The 27,804-nt window shown below is 41.4% G+C and overlaps 1 protein-coding gene across 2 annotated transcripts in view; it reads right to left on the bottom strand.

Annotated features, from left to right (window-relative positions):
• march8 (membrane-associated ring finger (C3HC4) 8) overlaps window positions 1–27,804 on the bottom strand; it is a 72,634-nt gene that overhangs the window by 3,514 nt on the left and 41,316 nt on the right. The window contains exons 3-7 of one of the 2 annotated variants that reach the window (XM_035663323.1): window positions 17,253–17,303; window positions 8,438–8,517; window positions 7,080–8,021; window positions 1,975–2,155; window positions 793–928 (exon numbers count right to left, since the gene is read on the bottom strand). In XM_035663323.1, the coding sequence (XP_035519216.1) occupies window positions 793–928; window positions 1,975–2,155; window positions 7,080–8,021; window positions 8,438–8,517; window positions 17,253–17,303 (1,390 nt within the window). The remainder of the gene's footprint in view (window positions 1–792; window positions 929–1,974; window positions 2,156–7,079; window positions 8,022–8,437; window positions 8,518–17,252; window positions 17,304–27,804) is intronic. The other variant, XM_035663322.1, reaches the window with a different exon arrangement.

The following is a 27,804-nucleotide window of genomic DNA, read 5'->3' as shown; positions in this document are numbered from 1 at the left end:
TTACCCAAAATGTGAAAATATTTCTTCAAATTTCTCACAGAAATAAAATATTAAGATTATTGTGTGTTTAGGCATTTATCTTTTGGCTGTCCAGTCTTTGCCACAAACAGGCACTTACTGTCACATGGCTGCCAGACCTTCCACTCTTACATGTTTTGCAGTAATTTTCTGTAGTAAACACACGTGCTGATAAAAAAAGTCACACAAATGTACACTTTTCTTCTTGTTCTTTAACAACAAAAATAACCATAAACTGACCTTCTACTTTGCCATTTTAATTCACACCACGCACACAAAACCTGATCTCAGTCCCTTGAAGAAGAAAATGAACCAAACTCAGTCTCAACCTGGATCTTAGAGTGATAGATGTAAATATCTATCTTTAAAATCTCTTTGCTTCTTGTCTTTTATCTCTCAGCTTTGTCTTTTATGGACTATAGGTCTGAAATTAAAGTGAACTGAAAGTCCAAAAACACTGACAGAAAATCATCTCTAAAGAATCTGAGCACACTCTTCTACACACTTTGATGCCCACTGAGCTTCTGCCAGTGAATTACGCCCACATGTATTCCAATCTTAGAGAACATTTCACACTATTCGTGCTCAATACTCGTACCGCTGAAATAACACTACAGTTATGCAGATTTGTCATTAAACACTGTACATGAATGACTTGGAGACGGCGGCAGATTGTGGATGAATGGATTACATCCAACACAGCACTACATCCAACACAGACAACGGCTTTACATTAATGCTTTTGTGTGTCTGCTCATCCCAGTCTGTGCTGACCTTGTTTGATTTCATCAGCTGTTCTGTCGATGAGAACGTAGAGCGACCATACCACGCAGGTGATGGCGATGACATGGAAGGTGACAGAACACATGATCTTCCTTCTCTCGCTCGCCGTCATCTGTAGCTTCTCCCACTGCGGCAGACGGCACAGGAGGACAAAAGAAGGACATTAGAGGAGGTCAAAAACAACACATCCACACACAAATAGAAACGTAAGCATGCTTTTGAACACACAGTTGGCATCAATCAGTTGGCTCTCTCTGCCATTTTCTGGAGCAGCTCAGAGTGTGAGCTAAATATTTGATGGAGAGCATTCAGCTACTGTGATCAAGATCCAATGCTACATAGGGCTTTTAGGCAGGGCGAGTAAGATGGAGAAGAAAAGTGGCACTCAGCACCCTGCACACAGAGGCCAGGTACCTCGTCTGTCACTGGCCTCACAATACATCAGGAAATGAGCCCAGCGATACAAACAAAAGGCAAAATACAATGCCAGCACCAACAGATCAGGTTTGTAAATAAGACTGTATAGGCTCTCCAAACATCCAAATGCATTTGTCGTGTATTCAGTGATGAAATGGGACGCTCGCAGGGTCACTTTGATGCGAAGCGAGTGTCGCCGTACAAGATGAAACTAAGCGTCCACGGATACACACTTCATACCACAACCAACATCCTCATCTCATCTTGAATTTCTTTGCGAGCTCACACACGAACAACTTCAGTGTTTCACCAGTGGGATTCAGAAGCTATTAACAGCGGAGCATTTGTTTAAGGCCTTTTGTGCAGCTAATGAAGGGTGGAGGAATTTTAATTACAGTGTCCTGCTATCTCCAGGCCACAGCGATTGAAAAGAGCCTTTAATGGAAGTGTACTTCCTCTAAACCATTTCAAATGAATCAGAACCCCCCCCCCACCCCTCCCTTCAACAAGTTCCGCTTATAAAAAAGGCTTCAAAGCTCAGTGTCATGCTTGTGTTATCTTCAAGACAGATTGGAGACAGCTTTTGGCATTTTCAGCTTCATAACGAAGGAGTGATGTGAGCTTAGTTGGGACACTTGGAGGCAGAGCTGCAACGACAGCCTGAATTTATCCAGAGACTGAGCTAATGAACACGAGCATTAATTGACTTAGAGTTCCACTTCAGCTGAATATACACATATACAGACTGTACATTACCTTGCGCAGCGGTTTGAGCTTGGTCTCCATGATGAACTCATATTTACAGAGCTCACAGCAGCGAGTGTCGGAGCTCTTGATCCACTGCTGTAGACAGGACTGGTGGACGAAGCGCAGACTCCCTGTGCAGTGGCATGGTGTGATCAGAGGGCTCTCGTCATCCCCTTCACAGTGACAAATCCTGCGGGAGCCAAAGAATACAGTCAACACTAAGCTAGAAGCAAGACAGCTGTAATAGGAGGAAGACAGGGAAGAGGAAAGATCAAAAAGAGGTTGCTGGCAGGCAAAGCCGACAGATATTTCCCCAAACTCGGGCAAACTTGAGTTTTGGAAGATATTATGTCAGCAAACTTGTAGTATTCTCTAGTAGTACGTATAATAAGACAAGGTGTTGGGAAAGCATGGCAGGTGGGGATATAATTTTCACAAATATAAAAGCATATTAACACGCTGAACGCAGAAGACAAGGTCCCACATGAATAAACTCAATCAAGACAAACTAATTTGATTCAAACCACTTCATTTGCAAATCAAAATGACATTTTCAGAAAATAATGTTCTGTGTTCTTGCAACGTCGCAGCACAAAATTGAACACAACAAATCTAATATCAGATACCCTGCAGTTGTGGCAATCTTAGTGTTTCAAGAACTGATACAATTTGCCTTTAATGATAACATTCGGTTGATTCACACAAGGAGTGCAGACAATATAATCAACAACAATGTTATGGCATCTAGCAAAACACAAGTAAAATTTTTAAAGCTTCTCAAATTTTGTATTTGTAGCAAAGCCACTGCATGCAGTTGCATTGAACTGAACAGCAGGTGTTTGTGATACTGTGTTAAGCCCCTGTAGATGCTTGGTAAGGTATTCTGGGCACAGGTACTGACAACTGGAACATTTGATTAGGTGTCTGCTACCTCTAAGGGCTGCTGGACAGGCTTTTCTCAGAGAGAGGAACCAATCAGATTTTTAATATCAGACCGAAGCGGTCCCACTATTCTCCTCAAGATCACATATCGGACACTGACTGACAGGTTTGAGGAAAGAAGTTATTAGTCACTCACACTAAGGAGGACTGTATTTGTGAGATAGATTTGTGCAAGACTCCTGACTATGTACACACTTTCACCAGCGAGTCAGCCACAGTCTGCCAAAGCAGTGAGTTCAATGGTCTGAGACAAAATGGGGTTGAAGAAGGTTATTAGAGCAACCTATTACCTCCAAGGCAAGTTAATATTATACACACCCCACTTGCAGAAAGGAGAAGCTAAAGTCATTATGATCTCAGAATTCAATGTCAGGACATTGACCTTGTTTGCGGCTGATCTAAACAGGGAGTCCTCCGTGAATGAGAAATAAGCCAAAAAAAAAATCAGCTATTGCTTGTTCCACCACAACACAACTTTGATTAAAGGTCAGGCTGATCTCTCTGGATTAAATAACAGAACAATAGTAAAGGCAGGAAAATCTGTTGTGTAGAATAAAGTGCACCCGATGCCCCTGCAGAGGTTAAATGGACAACAAGCTACACAAGGGAAGGAGCTAGTAGTTATTTCAACCTACATTTCAAATCCAGTTTTTCTACCAGCTGACGCATAAACCAGGAAAGGCTTCTACTGTCTTTTCCCCTCAGTGAGATGCAGAGAGCAGTGGCACTACTCTCTGTGGGGAAAAGAAACAAGTAAACGAAGGCATTGAAAAAAAAGGTGGAGAAGGAGAAGAGAGCAGGGTGTTGTCTTTATCCCGGTTCATGGGACACATGAAGACACACCCACACATGCCCACACATGTTAGAAAGTGAGCGGGGCAAGACGTCTATTTCCAGACTGATCTGGCCAAAGCGTTACAAGATTAAAAGACAAAGTGAACAAAGGAGGATTAAGAATAGGTAATTTCTACGGGATTCTTAACTAGAGGAGGAGGTGGAGGGAGATGAATGTGGAGCGAGGGATTAAAGGATAGAGGAGGCACAATTAACATCTCTGGAAGAGTGTTTTTTTCTCTGTTGGATCTGGCTGGGCTGCTTTGTTTGTGTTTGTTTGCATGGATCACAAGATGATGAACTGCAGTTTCTCATCCCACACATACCGTACTGTACTCTGCTCTTAAAAAAACCCCCAAAAAATCAGCTTGAGGACCTGAAATCTTACTGCTTATATCAAGGTTTGGCGACTGCTGAAATGGACAGATTTGACAAATTTATTTTATGTTCATGTTTTTTTTGTTTTGTTTTTTTTTTACGTAGGAGGGGATAACTGTAGAAGAATCCCTACACCTCCACAAGGATCCATGATGGAAATAAAGTGATCAGTAAACAACATGAGTGGAAGAGGCTGTAGGGATCTTCAGCTGAGAAATAAAGATTTCATGGAGGCTTCAGCTGCTGAATAAAGTCAATATTTTATATAAACTACAGCAAAAGGCACTTTTAAGATAGAAACCTCACAAATAGAGCACATAAAATTCAGCTTTGTCATTCAAAGTGACGTGTACGTCCATACATTTAACAGAATTATCCTAAACCCTTATACGAATTTACAGTTAAATTTACTGTATCAGTGTTAAAAGGCTCCTCTGGATGGAGATTGTTTTAAACGTAGCAGTGTGGTGTAGCCTGTGTCAGCAGCAGCAAATTCAAAGCACTGTTAGGCATAGAAGGGAAGTTAAAATTTAATTTGTATCTTTTGAGCAGCCAAAACAGACCGTGTTTAATAGTAATTTTAAGATGGCAGAGGCGCCGTTAGAGAGTGTGTCAACATTAAAATGTGAGAAGAAAAACAGAGTTGGAAATCACAAGCACCACAAACAGAGGGAAACAAGATCTGCAACATTGCCGCCCTGGTGAGGCATTCAATTTGTTCCTGTCCTCTCTTGTCTGTTTCCTCATACTTTTTCTCCTGCGGCATGCACCTGATCTTTGAACTCTTCACTCTCTCAATGTGTCGCTTTAAGATCCCCTCCCTCCAGCTGTTACATGTTCTGCCCTCAGTCTGAAATGTTTATGTATTTATTTTCAAATTAAATTTTCAACGCCAATCTGTTGTTTTTTTGCGCTTTTTGCTAAACAGGTTTTCACAGGGCTGGTATGGGGCAGAGAGTGACATCTGAGGCGTTTTGTTCTCTCCTGTTCTCAGCCTGTTTTCAGTCTGAACAGTTTAAGCTCGACACTCTGCCAGAGACATGCTGAACAGAGAAAAACACAATTCAATTAGCAGCCGCACCACTGGAAGCCATCTTCCTTTTTCCTGCTTGCCCCCTCTCTGCATGTTTTACTAGGTTTGTGTGGGCATGCTTGCCTTAAAAGAGAATATTAAATTTACTGAGAAGAAACTTATCTTTCAGAGGAAGGTTTAGGACTTATATAGACTCAAGCTGGTTTATATTGTCAGACGTAAAAGCTCAAAAGGTACCCCATGGAAATTTGAATACTTGAGGCTCTATGAAGCACAGGGCCTCAACTTTTTGTTTGTATCTGGTGCTGTACTAGTACATGCTCGAGGACCACAAATATGCAAATAATGGAAGTATGTAGAGTGTGCAAACCCTAAAACATTAAGAAGAAGAGAAGAGGCAAAGCAAGTACAAGAACTGGAGCAGGCAGTCAACGCAGAAAATAAGCTATAATAATTGCCATTTACGGTTGGTCATGTCTATCAAATAAAGAGGTTTAAATGACACCAGGTTTTTATTCCAATCTGCTGATCAAAAGAAGTGGTAGTAATGTGTTAAGCAATGCAGAAAGAAATGCATTCAGAAGTTTGTTAGGATTCACATAATGCATTCTGGTGCAAAACACTGTATGTAAACACTGTGTTTACCTTTTTTTCTCTAAAAAGGTGACTTTTCTGATAAGGAAAGAAACGAAAGAAAGTCACCTCTTATCACACTTTCAACTATTACATGCTGAAATCTTGTCAATAAAAGACCTGGATAATAATTTACGTGCCATTCGTTTGTGAAAAACAAGCACACACGTGCACACACTCTGGTGAACAGGTGAGGTCAGTCTGCTGCCCTGAGCTCACGCTTCAAGCCACCTGACAGAAGATGTGTGTTTTTGTGTGTGTGTGCAGTCAGAGACTACGCAGGCTATTTGAAGCCAATAATCTGCCTCCTGATCTCTTGCCTTCACCTTTCCCATTCTAAGCTCATGTTTCTCCATCAGCCCACGGCTGACGTAGAGAATAATCTGGAACAGAGTTCATGCAAAGACGTGAGCTGATGGGACAAAAACAAGACAGAAATATATAAGTGACATCTGACTTAACTCTCATGTGTAGTGGACCGACAGATACGATAACCCATCTATGTAGGGCTCAAAATTCCTTTTCTTGGTGACATGGTAAGATCTGCCGCTAGCAAACAGGCCACATAGCCATGAACCGGTCTGTCACGTGAAAAAGACTGATGAGGGCCCTGTTGACCCAATCAGACTGACTCCATCGGTTCAACGTTGTTTATAGTCCCCTGTCTGCCTTTGTTTCACTATTTCTCAGACGGACACTCACTCCATTCCTCAAAACTATTAAATTTTCTACCCTAACCTCTGCCCCTCCATCTTTTCCTAAACATTGGCATTGCCCCTTATTCCTGCCTACTCCTGCAAAGCTTAAAGCTTTCGGGCAAAATCAATCAGAAATTTCCGCAGCCCATGTAAGACACTTTAACGCCTCATCGATCTAGTAACAATGAAAAATTATTTAAAAAACACAGCCTGACAGCACAATGAAGAACATGGCAGACCATTGAGATAACAGTGAAGTGAGATGAAATGAAATGAAATGAAATGTTTTATACACATGAGGGGTTGAATCAGGATAGCTGAGGAGAAGGCGTATGGTTTTGCAGTGTGTGTAGACTTAAGCATTTATGTGTCAAGTTCTTCTGATTAACAGCTCCACTCTGAGCAGGGGTTTGGAGGAGAAATACTGCTGTGGTAATAAGATATTCTGCTGGGTAGTTACTCTACAGGTTGAGAAGCTCTCCACTACTCCACAGGGCTCTAGGGTTCACTGCCACGCAATGGCACAGGGGTGGTCTGGGCTCTACCAAGTAACAGGAAGGGCGGGTGTGGATTATACCATCCAGATAGTCACCCACCTGCAGCAGTCCCCTGATAGCGAATAGGGGGACAGTGGCCCAGTTTTCTCTGACAAAGGGGATGGGCAGCAGTCCAAGTCGCTGTCCTCATCCATATAGCACAGGGGGGCAAGAAGAGCACCTGGCCCAGCCCTGGTGATTGTTTCTGGGGTTGCCAGCTGGCCCATGCCCTTTGAAGCTTGACTAGGTTGGTACTCCTCAAACACGTCGTCATCTCCCAGTTGATCCTCGAGGGGAAACCCTGACTCGCTGCCTTCCAGCAGGGCGCTGGAGGACTTGGTGATGTGGAGGTGAGAGGCGTAGCTGCCGAGCTCAGAGCACTGAAGGCTGGCCGAGGTAGAGGATCGAGAGAAGGGGAGGAGGAGACGGAGGAAATTGGCGCTCGGGGAGGGATGAGGTTGAAGGTGGGTGTTAGAAAGAGGAAGAGCAGGAGCGATGATGGTGGGATCAGATGGGAGACAATTGGCGGGTGGGATGCCCAGCATGTATTTGTAGTTGTTGGTGAAGGAGGGGACAAGGTGAGGGTGGGTGCGTGTTGAGAAGGCCGGATTTGGGTTCTGGTGTGCGGGTGCTGCAGCCAGCTTGCCGTTAAGTGTGTGCGCCCTTCGATCCGAGCTGGGTGGCTGAGGAGGCTCGGGCTTCAGCTCCAGCTCCCCCTCAGAGCAGGTTCGGTCGATAAAGTGCAGACCTCGACAAAGACTGTCCACGCGCTGGCCCACGTCGTTCAGAGACAGAGAAAACCTGAGCGAGCCGTTGGGGCGGATGTTGACGGATGAGGAGCGGATCAGTGAGAACCAGTCTCGTTGTTTGGCGTGTTTGGAAGCTGGTAGGGCGTCTGTGCAGAGGGTGGTCACTGAAATACCCCCTGAACCTTGACAGGTTTTACCGTTAGAATTCAACAGAACCACAGCAGTCTGCTTGTGACAGTCCTGATCCTGACTGCTGCCGTGAAAGTGTTTGTGCGTGTGCGTTTTATGAAAGAGGAGCGTGATTGACGACAGCGAGGAAGACAGGAGGAGAAGGAATGAGAAAGGACAAAAAAGAGAAATGGAAAAGACATCATGCATTTGAAAACAAAGGAATTTGAAAAACGGAGATAAAAGGTTTCAGGGGATTTGCCTCTGCATGAAAATACCAAACACTAGATGACATTTGTTACTATAAAATCCATTTTACAGCAGGGCTACCTCCAACAGTGACAACTCAAGGCTAAAGGGTAAACCAACAGTGCCCATTGATAAGGTTCTTCACCAGTAATGGACTGATAAATAAGATTCAATTTCTTGTCCTCAGGTGTTCATATCACTGTGGACATAAATGACATCACCGGCAGTAAGTGGAACTAAAACAGTCTGTACCTGCAGATGTCCTGGCTGGATGGGGAAACCGACGTCCTCGAGAAACTGCATGGAGCGTTGACTGAAGTCGGGCTCCCCGCCTGAGGAACAAAACACATACACAACAATATAACTACAGAAATAACTACCGTATTGTTCAACGAGATCAAATCATATCTCCCGCATTGCCAGGACAGGTCTTGTGTGCTGAGAATTTAACAGGCTATCGGTGCCTGAACCTGATATTCACAGAAAGAGTGAAAGCACCGCGTCACACACTGGTGCACAGGATGATAAAAAGGAAAAACACAATACGGGCAGTTAATCTATCTGATTAAAGTAGTGCCAGGCAAAATCTGTCTCAGATGCGTCACAGATCAGGCAAAACACCAGGCTTGCCATGGAGAGAAGCGCAGAGGAGACAGACTGCGAGACAGAGGGAGATTTATGAAGAATGAGGCGCTGAGAGAAGCACAGCTGGAGGACGTGAGGCTGTGGACTTGTTCAGCCTCCACAGAGAATTTTTAAACAGATGCACCTGCAGGTACAAAGCTGTCATAATAAAAATACCTTCAGCATTATCTATTGTAGCTTTTACCAATATTTATTTTACACAAACAACATGGTGAGGATTAGTTAAAATGGTTATGGATTTTAGAGGAAGCTTGTTTTATTACAATTTGGGCATTATTCACAAACATTTGGCCACCATTTCTATTGGTTATGATCGTATTTTACTCATCAAATTTACTGATGAGATCTGAGAACACAACAATATCCCTACTACAAAGTCTGACTGGGCGAGAAACATGAGCAGTCAGACGATCATACATGTCGTAAAGAAGCCAACAGTTTAGCTGGCAGGTTGTAAACAACAGTCTGGCCACATTATGTAAACTAGAAAACACTGAAAGTTGGTAAATGTTGGTAATAAGGCTGCCTTCAAACATTGTCGCCCAATATAAACAACAGGAAGATTTAGAGATGTTTTTTAAGATGGTTCTAGCCTTGCAGTCGCATTACTTATATGGTCTGAATTCATTGCTTTTTCAGTGTTCTGTAGTAACACTTTAAATGTCCTTTAAATTAGTTGAATTAATTCCATTAGTGTTAATATTGAATTTATTTAGACGTAACCACTCAAAATCTCAATATCTCTAACTTCAGTCTAAGACGGAGGCTGACCTGTAAGTTTTTCCCTCCGGGCTGCTTGTAATTACAGTTTGAATGATATGAAACAAACATGGCATAATCCCTCACAGCACAGGGAAACACACAACTATGGTGAGTACAAAAGATCAAAGGAAGTCAGTATGTAAATGGTAACCTGGTTTGTACAATGGTATTATAATTGAGAACCAGAAATACAAAACTAAGATCCGAAGTGCAATTAACCATAATTCTCTGCGGTCTGGGAAAGTCGCTTCTTCACTTTCCTACTAAGTGTGAGAGGAGAAGGTACCACTCTCACTTCTGTATGCTAAATAAGAAACTACAGCCAGCACCTGGTTAGCTTAGAATAGCATAAAGACTGGGTCAGTCCAATGGAAATAAACTCTTAGACTAAAAACTACCAAACCCAGATTAGTCAGCAAAGTAATCATAATCCCTCATCAGGCCTAACTTTCTTGGGACTGCTGCTTGGACGGTATTCTGATCTCATATCGTCTAAGTTATCTTATAATTCTCATGCTCCAGCTCTGGTTTATAAATTATCCGATACAGAAATGGCAAAAAAAACAAAAGCCTCATCATCAGTAGTCTCAGGTACATCTTCAATTCCAGAGCTACTGTCATCACAACCCTCCAATATCAAAGAAAATGATTGCTCTGCACTAAATCTGACATCTGGGTTGTGTGAGGAAGCTAATATAAACAAACCTTTTCATCATTGCGTCTGTATTGATTCATAGGAACAGTGACATTATGAGGCCAAACAAGAAAACACTGTGAACTGAAAAAATTTACCACTTTTCCATACCTCGGTTCTCTAGTGATCTTAAAAACTTTTTAGGGGAAAGATTATGAGAAAAGAAAATGCTATTCTTGTCATTTTGACATCAGAACAATGTTTACAACAAACAGTTTGAGGAATACCAAAGAGTGGAGTTCTTAATCATATTAAATTAATAAATTAGACCGGGAGCAATATAGTATATAGTATGCATTTAAGGGTTAATCCAGACTATTTCTTTCCCCAGGCAATCAGTTTCCCCCTGCTTCCAGTCAGAAAGTGAACATGTGTGTTTCCCAAAATGTCAAACTATTCCTTTAACAATCTATCCGACGTCCTAGCGCTCCTCCAGAGTGCCAGCGAGCACACCGGGTAGTGAGGGACGATAAAGGACAGGGATCAGATGGTGTTTGGGTTGCTAACATAAAGACACACGGGGCAATGGTAATTTCAATAAAAAACTAATTACCTATTGATTTCATTTCTAAGTAAGGGAAAATTTATAGCTCACAGGCTGACACCAATCAATAGAAAATTCAATGTTCAGCTATGCCCTTCGGTCTGCTTTTCTGTCTGTGCACGAACAGCACAGCTTTTCTTTAACAGTCTTTTTCATTTGCACACAAAGACACAAACATGCTGTCCTTCTCTTTTCTATTGTCATTCTTTAATAGTTCACCCAAGGGTGTCAAAACATAAATTTAATTTCTCTTAAAAATTTCAATTTTCTTATTTTGATAGTTTGACATTCAAGGCTGCTGTTTGGAGCTCCTGCAAGAGTCTGGACTATGAATGTAAAATGAATAGGCAGCTCTGAGATGTGTGTGAGAGACACAAATATCAGATAAAAGGCAATAAAACCTTATTATCTTGGAACCAGACCTGTATTTAACTACATAGCTGGAAGATGGTGCTTTAGCTTTACACTTCAATAATTACTAGAAACAAAAAAAACTGATGACATATGCTCAACTAAAACATCGTGTGACTGAAAGTGGTAAAAAGAAGAGGCAATCTGTGATTGCACTGACGACACTGGATGAAATCTTTATTCCCTATTTTATTAGCTAGCTGTGTAAACATGATGTTCCAGTACCATCTTGCTTCTGTTAATCATTCATGTTTCCATCTCGTGTGAGTTGGCAAAAGATAACCAGCTCTGTCTCTGATCAGAGTCAGACAGAAGAGGGATGATAGCATTACAGAGATAGTGGATGATTAACTTCCCTGCATGTATGACTCTTCAGACTTCTATTAACCATCTGCTCTCTCATAACTGCCCTCTCTTGTAACGAGGACCTTTGATGAGTAAATGAGTACTTGCATTTAAGGGATAACCAAAACACTGCATGCAATGGTATTTCAACAATTGCAAAACAAAAATTGTGTCGGGTGGCCATGTCACACCTTTTACTTTTGAAACTGTAAACTATGAAAAGAAGCTAATTTACACTTAAATGTATCCATTAAGTTCTTGGTTCATTCGATTCTTTGACTCTGATGTCCTAATTAGATATAATCCAGCCTCATATTCTCATTGTGTGAACACCTGTTTATTGTGCTTAGTGAAACAGTCTCCCAATTCATCATCATAACTACTTATTTAACCTCTCTCCTTGAGCCCTCACGCACTTCATCCTGGAATAAATTATCCTCTTATCCACTTGTTATACCTTTTCTTCCTTCTTTCATTTCTCTTACACCTCCTCTCGCACATCTGTTCACCTCTGCCTTCATTCTCATTTTACCGTCTCCATCTGTACCAGGAGAGAACCACCAGCTCTCATTTTCTAGTCTCCGGGGCCTTTCAAAGAATAACCTTTAAAATCTAACAGGAACAATGAATCACTGCCCCCCCAGTGAGAAGCTTCTAACAAGACACATTGTTGAACGACTGTGTGAATGGACCAGATGTTGACAAGATGCCAATAGAAAAGCAACACAGAAGATAAATATTAAAATTCATTCTTGACCTTGAAAACAGTACAAAATGACAAAATAATCCAAATTCAAGGTCCGCTTGCTCAAGTTTTTAACCACATCACATGGTCTTTTTTGGTGGACATAGTTTGCTCAGATGTAATAGAGATGGAACTGTTGACAAGAATGAGGTAGACCATGTGATGTGAGTAAGAGGACTTTGAGTCAGGAGTGCTTTGTCAAACTATGGTCTTAAAGGTAAAATGGGTTAATTAACATTCTTGCTCAGAGTCAGATGAGAAGATCGATGCCACTCTCACGTCTGTGTGTTATAAACGGAAAGCTACAGCTAACTGCTGCTTAGCTTAGCATAAAACACACAGAGAAACTGCTACCCTGGTTCAGAAAACCACCCTAAAACCAAAAAAAAAAAAAAAAACAATTCGGTTTTTGTACGGATTAAACAGAACAGAGATATCGTGCTCCTAGATGAAGATAAGGGTTTCTTTCTTTTTTGTTTTTCTTGAAAGAGATATTTAATACATTTATAGAAACTCGCACCTACTCTCACAAGGTAATTACTGTTTAAAAGGAAAATCATTACATATGATTATCAAATATGCTCAGGGAAGATTAAATATTGTACACACTTCATGGAAAATTATTTTGAAGTGACTAGTGTTCATGTTTAGTGTTTCTTACATTTTGTTTGGCAGACTAAACAAACAAGCTCTGAGAAACCATAATGGGTATATTACACTATTTTGTAATTAACAATGAATCTATTAACTGAAGAATAATCTCCAGATTAATGTATAATAAAACTAATTTGCACAATGGCAGCCCTATATGTTTGACGTACCTTTATGCAGCTTCATATTACTGTATTTTGTGTCTCTCCTTGATAGGCGTCATTTGGCAGCTTTGCTGACAAATAAGAATTAATAGCGTTTGTCACCAAAAGCATTTTGTAATAAAACCATTCAAGTCAAAGTCAAAGACCGGAGCCAGCTTAAGCAGAAACTCATAAAAATGAGCAATGCTGCCAGCAATTAAACACAAAAAGCAAAACAAACTATGATTTGTTCCAAAGAAATTAACAATTTTAACTTAATTTTTCTTCAAAAAAATGAATTATGAGCTGAATGGCCCAGCGCCTGGTTTCAACATCAGTGGTCTGCCAAGCTGAACAGAGCAGCAGGACCGGTCCTGTAGCGATTTGGAGGACTGACCCAGGTTGTGCACTGCAGCGATGGAGCCTGAAATGCTGCAAAACTGCAGCAGCTTGAATTTTAGAGCACCACCAGATGTTTGGCTGACTATCAACGGCAGCCCACAGAGTGGTGGGTCGCTGCTTTGTGTCTTTATGAGGACTGTAATAGTTTAATTCCTTCCCAAACAGAGTAGGAGGCATTGCACAGCTTCCTGGCACTGTGCTAAAGAGAGAAACGGCTACAGCTAAGCCTCCTGACCTCGCCAAGTGGAAAATCAACTCCTGCCAAATCACCGGGCAATCCTGAGCCCACTAAAGCTTTCAGAGCTGCTTTTTATATATTCTACACTGACCATTCTTTTATTTAACAAAAACGCAGATTATTTGTCCTCAACTCAACTTTCTTTCACAATTTTCTAGACGATTTCTTTCTAAACAGCTCAATAAAAGACACCTTGTCTGAATAAATGAATCAATGAACAAACAAAAAGAGCAGACGAGAGTTAATGAGTTTTTGGCTTTGGATACACGTATACATTTATATCTAAAACTGTACACCGTAGTGCCTTCACCAGCGAGCTTGTCACTGTGGGGGATTATCATCTTTATGAAACAATTCACCCCTCGGCTAAATGCTGCAGCTTGTTATTATACAAATCTCTGTCTCCTGGCGTGTGTGTCTCATGACAGGTATTACAGAGGGAGTGTTACAAGTAACTGGATACCTAGAGAGTAGATGGTTTTTTTTCTGAGTCATCCTCAGGGAGGAGAAGCCTGTTCGATTAAAGAAAACACCAACAGTTTAGCGACTGTGAACCCAAAAAAAGTCCAAAGCTAGAGAGCAAAAAGGACCACAAATATCCTGCCTGGTTATCAATATAAAACTACAAGAGGTGCAAATTCTTTGGACGTTTGAGCTTTCACATACAAATGATCCAGACTGTATTGTCGGGCCAAGCCAGAGATGTTATGAAGTATTCCTCTCAGGCCGGTGATGTGGTTATTTATGTAGAGAGACTTTTAAGTAGGTCAACAATTGGATACGAGTACATTCATTTTTGATTTGATCTGACAAGCCGATGTGATTCAGCTTGAATCTGTGCCATGTGAAGCAATGCGGGGTTTGTTTTGGTGTCCTTATTTTGAGTCTGGCTGGAGCTCATGTGGAAATAAAAAAAATAAAATAAAAAAAATCACGTGTCAATCAAGATCCTCCATTAAACCGTCATCAGCAGCTTGTACAGAATCGTGTGTAAATTAAAAGTTCTTACCAGCTGTACATTTTAACTGTGATCCATAAAGTGCCTTTATCTTTTGCTTTCAGGAGCTTTGTAACATAAATGAACTTCACCTACATGTTATATTCTTTCAACAAAAAGGAACATTTGAGTCACTGCTGCAAATATAAAAGTCTTCCATCTCATCCTGCCAATACTGCAGAGAAAGTGGGAAAACTGCATATATAAATAAAATAATCTTCTGTAGACTCGCAGATCACATTCTGATTCATGTCGCTTCCAGGAAACGTGGTTTCAGGAAGATGGTGGGTAACCAAAAATATATTACACTCCTTTCCCAAGAGGGACTTCTTCTCAGGTAATCCTAACTGGTTCCGCAACTCCTTTCCAGTCACAAGCTGACTCACTCTCTTTAACTGTCCTGGCAGATTCTTTACATCCAGAGAACAATTAATGCAGATTTAATACCTGTCAGTGGTATTTCCCTTTAGGAAGGAGCAGGAAACACCAGCTGGCAGGCCGACTGCTGATTATTAATTTAATCTGTCAAATGTAAGAGCCTTGTTCATACTTTATGTCTATCACTCCATTACACACAATGGCAGGCTAGGTAGGACATTCAATGACAATGAATCATGTCCATAAACCGCTTACTAATTAAAATCCACCCCTCCGTTTACAGATGAGATGGCACTGAGATTTCTCGGCCATCTCGTGTGTGTTTGAGTGCAGAAAGCAGGTACAAGATTGTTGCTTACTACTATGACTCCAGACTACACTGGAATCATCATCATCACATACAGTATTTATATATTCCTTCCTCTTCAAACTAGACTGAGTTTTAGAAAATAGCAGGATGTCCCAAGCTGATTTGCAAGATCAATATCTGAGGCAAACAAGGTACTTTTAAATTGATCGGTTTCAGCTATTTTAAGCCCCATCAAACTATCAAACCACAGGCACAGCAGCTCCAGACTGACACTGCTCTCTTTCGCTGCTGGAAACCATTAAAGCCACAGTTACACAGTTTGACAAGAAATTTAACAGCAATCTCATATCTGTCCAGTAAATATGAAGCAACAGCCAGCAGCTGGTTAGCTCAGCATAGCAAAAAGACTGAAAATAGCGGGAAACAGCTAGCCTGGCTCTGTCCTCAGGTAACAAAATCCATCTACGGCCAATCCAGGACCAGTTACCAGGCAACCAGCAAGTTACAAAGAAACTGTCTAGTACATAACCCCCTATTAAACAAGGCCTACTTGTTATTTTTTACACTGGTAGGTTCAAACAGAGCTAGGCTAGCTGCTTCCCCCCGTTTACAGTCTTTATGCTAAGCTAAGTTAGCCGGCTGCTGACTGTAGCCTCATATAAAGCTTCCAATAAGGAGAGCGGTATCTTCTATATAGACTCTGCCAGGTACAGATTTACCACACAAGACACCCACATGATCACCAGTTCATAATTATTATCTCACTTCTTTTGTAAGTGTATATAAAGGTTGTAAACATTTGATGTGGCAGGTGCACCTTGTATAGCTTGTATAGCTATAGACTTTGCACCCACTGCAGTTGTGTCCACAATTTTACAATGCAATGGACGACTGCAACTGACATTTTGGATCTGTTCACTGTTGGTTTCATAATGAATGGGTTAAACTGGAGATTTCTTGCCCAAGTGACTCAAGCCATCCCCATGTGCATAACAACTAAAACATCTCCAGCAGTTACTTTAAAGGTACTGATGTATACATCCTACATATGGAAGCTATGCTTAGTTTTGGTGTGATATAATTTCATGTATAGTTTAGAAATCAGCGATTCAGTTAATGCAATGTTTGTTTTATGAAGCCATACACTATACACCTCTCTAGTCTGGGAGTGGCACATTGCCTTAGGAAGCAGTATTTATGTTTAACCATAACTCTAACCATGAAAATGACAGTATTTTTCACTCCTGTGCAATAACTTTCCTCTTGCTCACGTTTAGAGAGTGGCTGGCTCGTGGATCAAACATTATAGCTGGAGCGATCCCGTGGTGACGAAATGACCCTGACATCTATTAGCACAAGTAAAAGGTTTATCCTATAAGAGGCTCAGGAGAACAAGGATTGAAACCCTGGAGTCAGATTCGATGCAGGCCGTAGCTTTGCCCGAGGGAGCGATGGAGAGGAGAGGGAGGAAAGAAGGGTGCAAATAAAGACAGAGAGAAGAGGTTTGTACTGCCTGTCTGACAGAAAACCACAGTGAGCTGAGGTGTAAAGACACGTCTATTCTTTGGAGGTTGATCAGAGAGGCAGCTCTGATTGGGGCGATGTGATGCAAGTGAGGCAGGTCTATCTATCAGCGCCTCTAACTCCACTGCATGTATATCTGTCCTGTCAATCTCGGCCTTCCTCCACAGCTCACCTCACCACCGCCCTTCTGTCTTTATGTTCTCTCTCTTTTCTCTCTCTGTGGTAGAAGGCCATACATCATTCATTCAAATTTTTCCATTCGTGTGTGCTTTGCTTACCTTTGATATATTGCTGGACCTGCTGGCAGAATGACCCAGAGGCTTTTCATTCTGTAAAAGAAGATGAGAAAGACACATTCAAAAACGGAAAAAGAGATGCAGTCCAATCTGCACATGCTGTCTGCACAGTGATAACTGGCAAATCCCGCATAATTACTATTTGCATCACACTTTATTTGTAATGAATGGTGCTGTAGATCTGTTTGACATAATTAACATCTGAGCATTTGAAACAGCACAGCCAATTACCGGAAATTGTTAACAACACTAGGAGTCTACATGTGTAGGACTTCCAGGTAGACATAAGGGTGCTTTGAGCTACATGCTAACATTAGAACGCCAATGCGCTCACAATAACAATGCTAACGCGTTGATTTTCACACGTTGAGTTACCATGCTCAATAGATTAGATTAGCGTGTTAGCATTTGCTAATTTGCAGTTAGCACAAAATACAGTTGATGCTGGAATATTATTAGTTTTGCAGGCCATGAACCAAAGTGCTGGAAAATGACATTTTGACCTGATGATGGTGCTATGACAAGTTAAAGCATTGCCAAAGTTATTACAAGTCAACCTAAGGGGAACATGAATGTCTGTACCAAATGTCATGCCGATAAATCAAGTAAAATAGTAGTCAAGATATTTCACTAAAATCCCAAAAACGTTAAAGGTGGCTCTTAAGGTAAAGTCATTGGGATTCATTGTCTGGGTACCGTTAATGTCTGAAACAAAGTTCATGGTAATCCATTTAATAGTTATTGAGCTATTTCAGTCTGGACCAAAGTGGTGGACTGACCAAGATCCAAGCAATCTCTAGAGCTATGCAGCTAGCATCCCTGAAAATGACAATGCTAGTAGAAGAAATACAGTACAAAGATACAGTAACTATGTCAATATCAATGAAAAAATTTTGTTATAGGCTATAATAGAAGAAATAGGAAGAACTTTTTCATGGTTTGTCTCCTAACGAGCAAACACATCAACCAAACACAGCAAGGCTACATTCCTCAGCAGCCTGTGAGGATTTTAAGTTAGTAAATCAAGTCATTTTGGCACGAGACAAAAGGAGGACAAGCCGATTACATAACACGTCCGAGAAACTCCAAATCAAATGGTGTCACAATATTTGTATCATTACCCGGGGAGCGAATCAGGCCAAACCTGTCAGCACTCAGCACAGTTAAGTTTTGTTTTGAGGCTGTAATGATCCTCAATTCCCACTCAGTGTTCTCAGCTTGCACCAGAGACTCGGATAAACAGCCACTGGGGTGTTGTACTGCATTCAGTGTTGGTATTAAAGCCTTGCGTGGTTCCTTAATGAGTAATCAATCATCGCTACATAATGCTGAGTTCACACCGGGTCTGACAGGCTGTGGTGCTTTGGACACAAACAAATCTTTGCAAAGGGAAATCAGCTCTATGGGGAGGAGTGTTTTAACTGTCTATACACTGCACACACGGGTGAATGGCCAGGGGCAAAATTTAATCAAAGCTCCCATTCAATACACTGCACATACCAGCCGTCCTATGGAGGTGTAGTATATTTTAACTTTCACCTGATGGTTACGCTAGATAAAAGGTCAGAGGATCAGAGTTATTACAAGCATGAAGGTTGGACATTTTGTGGCAATCCCAAAGTGGAGACATTTCATTTAAAAAGAGATTTTCAGAATAAGGTCACAATATTTTGAGAAGTAGTAAAATTTAAATACTGATGAATAAGATGAGAGCAGTCTGTCTGTTACATGTCAAATTAGTGGTATAACTTCAGGTCAAACAACAAGTTTTACCAACAAGCCCCTTATCTAAAAAAAAGAAAAGAAAATTTAATTAAAATGAATTAAACCAGTTACATGAAGTATGAGTCAATAACCAGCTGTGTTGCGAAGCAGCAGCTGGAGTACAGCGGAGACCTGTCTTGTTCTCCAGACAGCTGAGACAAGAGCACAGTCGTCATATGTGATTAAAGTGGGCTTTATGCAAATTATGTAAAAAGGCATCCACAATCTAACTATCTAATAGTCTTCTGTGCATTATGTTATTGGCCCACGTATCCAATTCAGACCAGCAGGGAAGCAGATGTGCAGTGCTCTTCACTGGAGGTGGAAAACTCAAAGTAACTGTTTGAAAACTCCTCTCACCACCGTGTGGCTTACTGGCCACCCAAATGTTAACTTTCCCACCACGATAAAGCACACAGAAGCTTTCCTATGCTTTTCAATGGAAAGCATTATGGAGTTGGGAGACGGTCCCAAACAGAGCATAGACGCCTATATGAGAGGCGGACAGGAGACCAAATAGTGCCGTCCAAACATGTTTTTTACAAGTCAAAATAACTGTAGGCCACAGTAGCCTATGGACTGTAATCCAACAAACCTATTAGCATAACATGACGTTTTACACTCAAAGCAACCTATTCTGTTTTTTTCTCACAAGATTATGATTTATTTTTACAACTTGACTAGTTGTCATGGTGATAGAGCACTACTGTATGTACCAAGTCTCTCCATCACTCTCTGCTTGCACTTAACTGCGGACAGTTAAATCCAAGATACACGCACACGCACGCGCACACGCACACGCACGCGCACGCGCGCGCACACACACACACACACGCACACACACACTTTTTGTGTGTGATTGTGGTCACACAGACCCTCCCAGCCACGCTGATAAGATGACAGCTTGGACATGCTTTCTGTGTGATTAAATAGTTTGGATAACGCCAACATACCAACACTTGCATCCAAACATACCACTTCTTGACCTTTAAACTACTGTCACACCCTCATCTGGTCTTATTGGAAGCAAAGGGCTATGAATTTGTGGTCAGCGCAGAGAGTGCAATTAAACACGCATCAGACATCTCCTGCAACTCTAATTCCCCAACATGTCGACTGGTAACAGGGCAACAGCAAAGGTTTCCATTATCTTATGAGGCAAAAAGCTGACATTTTATAAGGAGAGAACTCTGAATAGACTACTACAATTCCCTGTAATTTTGATAAACCAAAATGTCAGTTGCAAGCTTGTGGCCATTATCTCTAATCTCAAGCTGTATCTTGTGTTTTAATCTTCCAGTAAGACGCACTTTGTGGCTGATCCAGTGACACAACTTTCACATGCAAAATGTATGTTTTAACCAGTGGTTCTGCAGATACAACTGCAGAGGCAAGATCTCAGTCTTTTACTGTACTAATGGATTAAAATGAAGCAGTTCCCCTCCATCTTCAAGTCATTACCTCCTCAACATCTTCAATACAATGCCACAAAATGGTAAATACAGCTTGCAATGGGTGCAATTTGTGAAGCAAATCTATTTTGTCAGATTGTTGAAGAGGGTAAAAATTCTATTTTGTATAGGAGATGACAGCCGGGGATAACGAGGCACAGCCAAAAGAATAGAACAAATTGATGATCCTTGCCCTTAATCCCTCCTTCTTGGCCAAAAATGGAGTAACAAGCAGATATGCTCAGACCGAAGAGTTCCGGGAAATGGGCCACAAATGGGCCGATGACTTTTATAGACAGCCGTGATTAGAGTAGAGAGGCGGCAGACGGATGACAAAAGATGAAAAAGGAAATAGATCAACACCATTTCTATGCATCCTCTCTTTTTTCCTAACCCCATTTCTTTAAAAATCCTCTCCAGAAAACTGTGTTACCTGCAGTACAAGGTCTGGGAGTCACCTTCACTGCCACCATGACTGTAGACTATAAAGGGTCTTATTCTCTGGGCTCATGCATAATTCTGATAAAGAAGGTTTCAGGTTTCACAGTCCGCTGTGTCTGTCTTTCTCCACCTCCTCTGTGGGGCTGTTCGCAGCCCCAGGCTTTGATAACACAACTTTCAGACTGGACTCTGAAGACTGGAGGTTGTAAGAAAACGAAGCTTAGGAGAGTATGGCAGAGGAGGAGAGGTCATATTCAGAGGGACGCCTTTCAGGGCTCTGTTCTCGGCCCACAGGGAGGAGAGCTCGGCTCTCTTTAATGCAAGAATCTCAAAAGATAAAACCTTTGCAAATGTAACCCTGCCTGTTTGAAATGTGCCTGTTCTCCCCAAAGTTTCTATCCTCAACACAACTTTTTCAGTAGTTGAATCCACCATCTGTGTCATCTTTCATGAAAATGTCACAGATTGAGCTGTAGACCATATGGGGCATGTATAGCCTAGAGCTGAAACACCAGTCAATTTTAATCAATCAAGTAAATCAATTGGCAGTTTTTTTTCGTTGATTAATCAAGAAAAAATACCAAATTTACAAATGCAGTTTTCTTTTGAGTGTCATTTTAAATTTAAAATACCTTTTGGTTTTGGACTGTTGGTCGGACAAAACAAGACATTTGAAAATGTCACCTTAGGCTCTTAGAAATTAAAAAATACACTAAACAATTAATCAAAAACATTGTAGGCAATCATTATTTACGCCCTTTAACTATACAGTATATAATTTAGGGCAGCAACTAAGGATTATTGTCATTACTGATTGATGTGACTATTATTTTCTTTATTAATCAATTAATTGTTTAGATTCTAAATGCTTTGATACATTGAAGAAGCTGAACCAGAGAATCTGCATTTTTGCTTAAAAAAAAGAAAAGAAAAGAAAAAGCTAAATGTGTTTTGTTTTGTTAGTAAGTGATATATTAGAGAACCAGATCTTCCAGATACTTCCTCCTGGTTTTGGAACCATTTTACAGCAGCGTCATGCCACAAGCAGAGCATAGAGATGGGTTTCTGTTTGAGGTTGACAGCTTCTCAGAATACAAAACCTGAGACGTGCAGTCAGCAAGGCTGCTCACACACCATCTGTTCTCGCCTATACCGACAACAGTTTCAGACCCAACCCAAACATGAAATGAGATAGGTCAGGGTCGCAAATGAGAACTGCTTGTGAAGCTTGCAAACCTTCACCTTTCCAACCTTCAACCATTTTATCTCATGAGAGACAGACGGTTTTATAACAGCAACACAAAAGGAAAATTCAACTTTTGAATACTATTATGCTCCATTATCAGTCTGTTGTGCATTTTATATTATGCATGCTATCTTACTTCCCTGAGTATCTCCAGGACTTGCCTGGACTCACTGCATCTGCCCTCCAGTGCAGAGAGTAATACTGATTGTGACACTCATACAAATAGCAACATCACTAGAATTTGTTTTTCCCAGTTGTGAATAAGCACCAGTAAGTGCTCCTTGGTTAAAACAAGCCTGTTAGCTGCAGTGCATTATATCTGTTAAGGCTTCCTTTAGTGGAAACGTCTAGTGTCAGCATCTCAGCACTGCCAGCAAAACATGTAGAATATGGCAACATGTTTCAAGCTTGGAAAAGAAAGCGCATCAACCTCATTCAAGTAACTGCAAAGACATAATTAACACCTTCTGCTTCCTCTGCCTCAGAGCCAATCACAGTCTGCAGTTCCACTATCTACTGGAATTACGAGCAACCTGTTTCCAGAGGTTAATGGAATCCCACAGAGTAAGAAAACAGAGCTTTGGGATATGTGAAAGCATCTTCATTCGGGATGCCAGGAGGTAGAAAATAGCTAGGCCAAGGACAGTCTGGAACAGTAAAAATTGATTCTGGGCGATAAAGGGCATTTTAACAGATGTCTTGGGACACAAACCATCTTCAACAATGATACCTCTGGACAATAAATGCAAAACATCTCTCCATTGAGCTCTAAAACACATTTAGGGAGATGGTATTGCCCATTTCAGAGATTTTTTTCCACAATAAGCAGCTCCCTGCTGTGTGTCCCAAACACTGAGAGATAGTTGTTTTATGTGGCAGTTACTCTGCTGAAAAAGGGCCAAAGAATTCATTTTATCATCTCCTGCTACAAATAGCTGACATTGTAACAAGACTAGGAGGGAGTGACCAAGAGATTATTGGAAAAAGAGACAGAGGAAGAGGCATAAAGTAAGAGACAGAGAAGCCAAATGAATGATGGTTATCAGACAGTGGTAATGAGGGGACTGTCGAAAGAATTAAATCAGTGAAATTAATGGACAGAGGTTTGTGTGTGTGTGTGTGTGTGTTGGGTTGTGTGTGTGTGGTGTGTGTGTGTGTTTGTGTGTGTGTGTGTGGCAGGTGTGTGTGGTGCTTTGTGTGTGTGTGTGTGTTGCGGAGGTTTATGTAGAAATGACTTTCACATTTCTCTCTCTTCCTGTCTTGTTCTTTCGTTGTAAACATTCATTCACTGCCCCACGAGCTATGTGACCTCTGCAAGCTGCTGAACTCGTCATTCAACAGAGGCTATAATTTCTTAATCGTCCAGCAGCTCACCTCCACCTTCATCTTCGACAGCTGATCAAACAACCATGAAAGCTGGTTGTTGTGTTTATCCTTTCCTTATGCATACATACTGTAGCATGCTAAACATTTACCATCCACTGCTCCACCCACAGGGAAGAGGGGTTACATGAACATAAAGTCTTCTGTATGTTGCATAAAAAACATGACTATTTTGTTGAAGGCAAACATTTCACATATTGTGGATGATGGAGTCTGGTGACCATACAACCCAGCATAGCTCTGCCCATCCTCAACCTTTAATTAATTTCTACAGTGAGAGAACTGTGTTGTATATGTATACAGGAGAATATTGTTTGTTCCTAATGTTTAATTTCATCACGGAAAGTTTAATTTCCATGATCATTTGTTGGAAGTACAATAACTAAATAAACCTAATGAAAATGACTGACACAAAGCAGTGTTTACATCTGAATAGCTTTCCCTGAAATAAATGGCATAAGCATAGCATGATCTGCTTAGGGCTGATCATTCTGCCAAATGCAAATCTAAAAATGAGGCCACCCTGTTTTGTTTTTTTTAATACACAAGTTGCTGCAGACAAGCCGACTCAAGATTGCCTTCCCAGACAGAGATTCCTGAGCATAGTCTCAGCTCCTTGGGGGAAATCTCTCTCAAATCACATAAAATCAAGTGATAGCAATGTCAAGTAAGCTATTATAAACACACTCTTTGCCTGTAAATTACAGCTAGCATGCACAAAATGAACACAGAGAGATATTCGAGAAAGAGTGAGGTATTAAACAGTGCATTGACTAACTTCTCCCTCCTCAGAGGTTTCAGGCACACATCCTTGCAGGAAAAGCAATATCAAACGGCCCCCGACAAAGAGACCCATCAGGAAAGGAAGTTGGCCCTTATGTGGTTTCCTAACCCTGTCAATGTCGAGCAGCCACTTAGGGAGGAATTGCAGGCCGAGTGGGCAGCTGGGCAGCAGAGCATCACCAGATGAGAGAAACTATGCACAGTAACAACACTCAGTGGAGTGCTTGGCTGGCCACAGACATCTAACCCGATCTAGGATAACTGTGACTGGAGGAAAAAGGAGATGGACATTACGCTGTACAGAGAGGTCATGCACTTTGGAAAGTAGAGACGAAAAATAAAAACCCAACAAACCACCTATTTGAGATTCTAGTTTCCAATAAAGCCATTGAACATTTGTCTAACATGGCAGTATTCTTTTTCACAAGAGGCATTAACTCAGCAAAACTACAACCCCACGGTGTCAGCCTGCAGCATCTGTGTGTGAATCTTAAAACCACATCAAACTGAAGCAACATGTAAAGTGAGACTGCAGGAAACACCTCCAGACTTGGGGTTTTCAGTTTTCGTGTGCGTTTGTCATGCACTCTCATCGGCAGGATGTGAGCTTGTGGTTTTCCCTTCTCCTTCCTTTCCTCCTACTGCTCCTCCTCCACCTCCTCCTCCATCTCCTGTTCTATCTGTCCCTCATCTTTCTTCATCACCAGCATAATTACATCAATGTGTTCAAACAGGATGTGGTAGAAGAGAGACAGTGACCACCGGATTTTCAGTGCCGGTCCATGTGCACGATGACCTATTCTAGATGTGCGTCTAATAAGGCTATACAGCACTAATCCAACAACAATGGGAACTACAGAAAGAAGCCACTCTGACAAAGAAAGTAACAGAGGTTGATTCTGGGGAACAGACAATAGAAAGAACAGTAAAATATGACAGAGAGCAACAGAAGAGAGTGACTGCTTTATAAAGAGAGCAAGAGATCCAAAGATATAGTGAAATATTTGACAATGTGACTCTGCAGTGAAGCCACATTTCCTCATTAGCTGAACTTTGGGCCAGACTCCACATGACATAAGTCATTATTTATGACTTGTGTGAAAAAGTCAAGCTACAGATAATTAGTTCAGCGCAGTGCCTCCTAATTAGCTGCATTATTAGTGTGTGAAACCCTCAGTCCCCTAGTGATATAATCCTTCAAATCACAAGCTCACAGAAACAAAGACATGTTCAATGAAAGCAAGAGGTCACCTTAGCAAATCAAAGGAAGGACTGAAATATTGACCGAGACTGTATAAAACATTAAGTCAATGATTCACTTCAGTTAAGAAGGGACAAGCAGACACTATCACTGACTCTAAAAAGTCCAATAACAGCTTGATGCCTGAGCCCAACAAACAGCTTCTTTATAGCTAGCAGCACTTAGCAGCTGAGAGAGAAGCATCAGCCTGATACCCGCTGGGAATATCAACACCCTATCTGAAGTATAGAAACATCTGAAACAAGTTTCTCTCTCATTTTTTAAGTAAAAAAAAAAAAAGAAAATTCTGCATCCAGCACTCTGGATACTAACTGCATATGCACCGAGTTCTTGGCACTGTTGAATGTTAAAAGCATGCTCTGGGGTTTTAAAAGCCTTTCGGGTGAAAACAAGAAGCAGAAGACGGCGCTGTAAGCGGAGGTTCTCTGTGGGCATGTTGTAAAACACCCAATTTATGAGTGCAACAAGTGCTGCAAGAAAATGACACCATGTACAGCGAACTCCTGTGTGCATGATACCCTCAGCCTTGCTATGCTCTACTGTCCGGCCTTCCTCATTTCCCCCTCCTCCCCTCTCCAACAGGTTTTAAGCTCTACCGTGACATGTGACTGCATTAATCTCCCCATTCCTCCCACCCCCCAGCTTTCAGATTTGACACAAAGCTCGGTGATTTGGTGCATCAGTCGATGATGTGATATGTTAAGCTGTAGACCAAAAGGGGAAAAAAATATATTTATTTGAGATCCCTCTGCCACTGAAGCCTTGTATGTTTGTCCCAGTTTCAGCTATTAGCAAACAGTCACACTCCCAAGAGAAGACAGCAGCACACTGTTGGAGCTGCAGCCTATCTTTGCATTTTCCCACCATAAGTAGATTTGGCTGCCAGAGCACATGAGCAAACAGAAAATAGAAAAGACTCATGACGACAGAGTAGAGGGGTTAGTGAGTTCATGGGTGCTGAATTTGACCTGATATGGTACTTTTTTTTTAATGTCCTGTACTTTAGTGATCAATTACAAAACACTCTGATAGCACACAGATATCCAGGGGAGACTATTGCATAAAACAACGATTATTTAAAAAACTATGACCATTACAGTAAAGTCAATATAACAATGCTCATGGAAAATTCAAGTTCACAGGTCATATACAGTATTTCTTTGCACCCCCACTCATCCTAAACAAAGGGCAGAGGCACATGAGAAAGTGGGTCAACCTTTCACACTGAGGGGGCAGATGCTCCTCTGAACAGCACAAACAAACACGTACAGCACCGTCATGTATGCACGCCCAGGAACACGCACTGAATAAAAAATGACATACAGGGTTCAGAGTACAGAGTTCGAGAGATAGCGACGAATAATGCAAAAGACATCAACACAAATATAATGAACACCCACACACACACAAACACAAGAAAGTAACAGAGGTTGATTCTGGGGAACAGACAATAGAAAGAACAGTAAAATATGACATTCATAACCACAGACTGTATACATCCTGTCAAGCAGTAGTGACGATATCTGACGGACCATTCTGACTGTCTCTGTTAATTTCACTCTCGATTTATCCAGTCCTCTCTCGCTCTTTCAGACGTACTCACACACAAACAGACAAAAACCACACATTCCTGGCAACTCTTTCATCTCTCGGCTACTGCACCAGAAGTACTCTGCCATCACCACGGAGACAGAAGGCCTCACCATAACAACCACTGAATGGAAACTGCGATGAGCCCCATTACCTTTTATTATCATCCCTTTTTCCTTGTACGTGCCTTATATCTAGATATATCATCGACTGTGCATGTAGGTATGATGTAAGGCTAAAATTTTGAATAGGTTATAGAGCATACACCCCTGAGTGGAAGCTGCAGCGTTGAAAACAATGACAACAATGACATCGGCATCGTCAACAAAAACAACACAAAGACAAACATCCAATAACAGGAAGAGCACCAAGAACAAGAATCTGTACCTGAATCTTCATTTTCCAACAGGAATTCATGTCTGGATCCTGAAGCCACCTCACCTCTCTCTCACACACATACACAGTCACACACACACCCACACACACCCTCACGCAGACAATGGTTCCTCAGGGAGGTTACATGCCCCCTCGGTAAATCCTCGAGGTGAGCCGAGACGGAGAGAGAAAGAGGAAGAGAATTAGAGAGGGAGGGAGAGAAAGCGATAGAGAAAGCGA

Source organism: Morone saxatilis, unplaced genomic scaffold (assembly GCF_004916995.1).
Source record: "Morone saxatilis isolate NCDOM2014 unplaced genomic scaffold, NCSU_SB_2.0 Contig19, whole genome shotgun sequence".
NCBI classification, from domain to species: domain Eukaryota; kingdom Metazoa; phylum Chordata; class Actinopteri; family Moronidae; genus Morone; species Morone saxatilis.
This window is presented reverse-complemented; position numbering and strand designations above follow the sequence as displayed.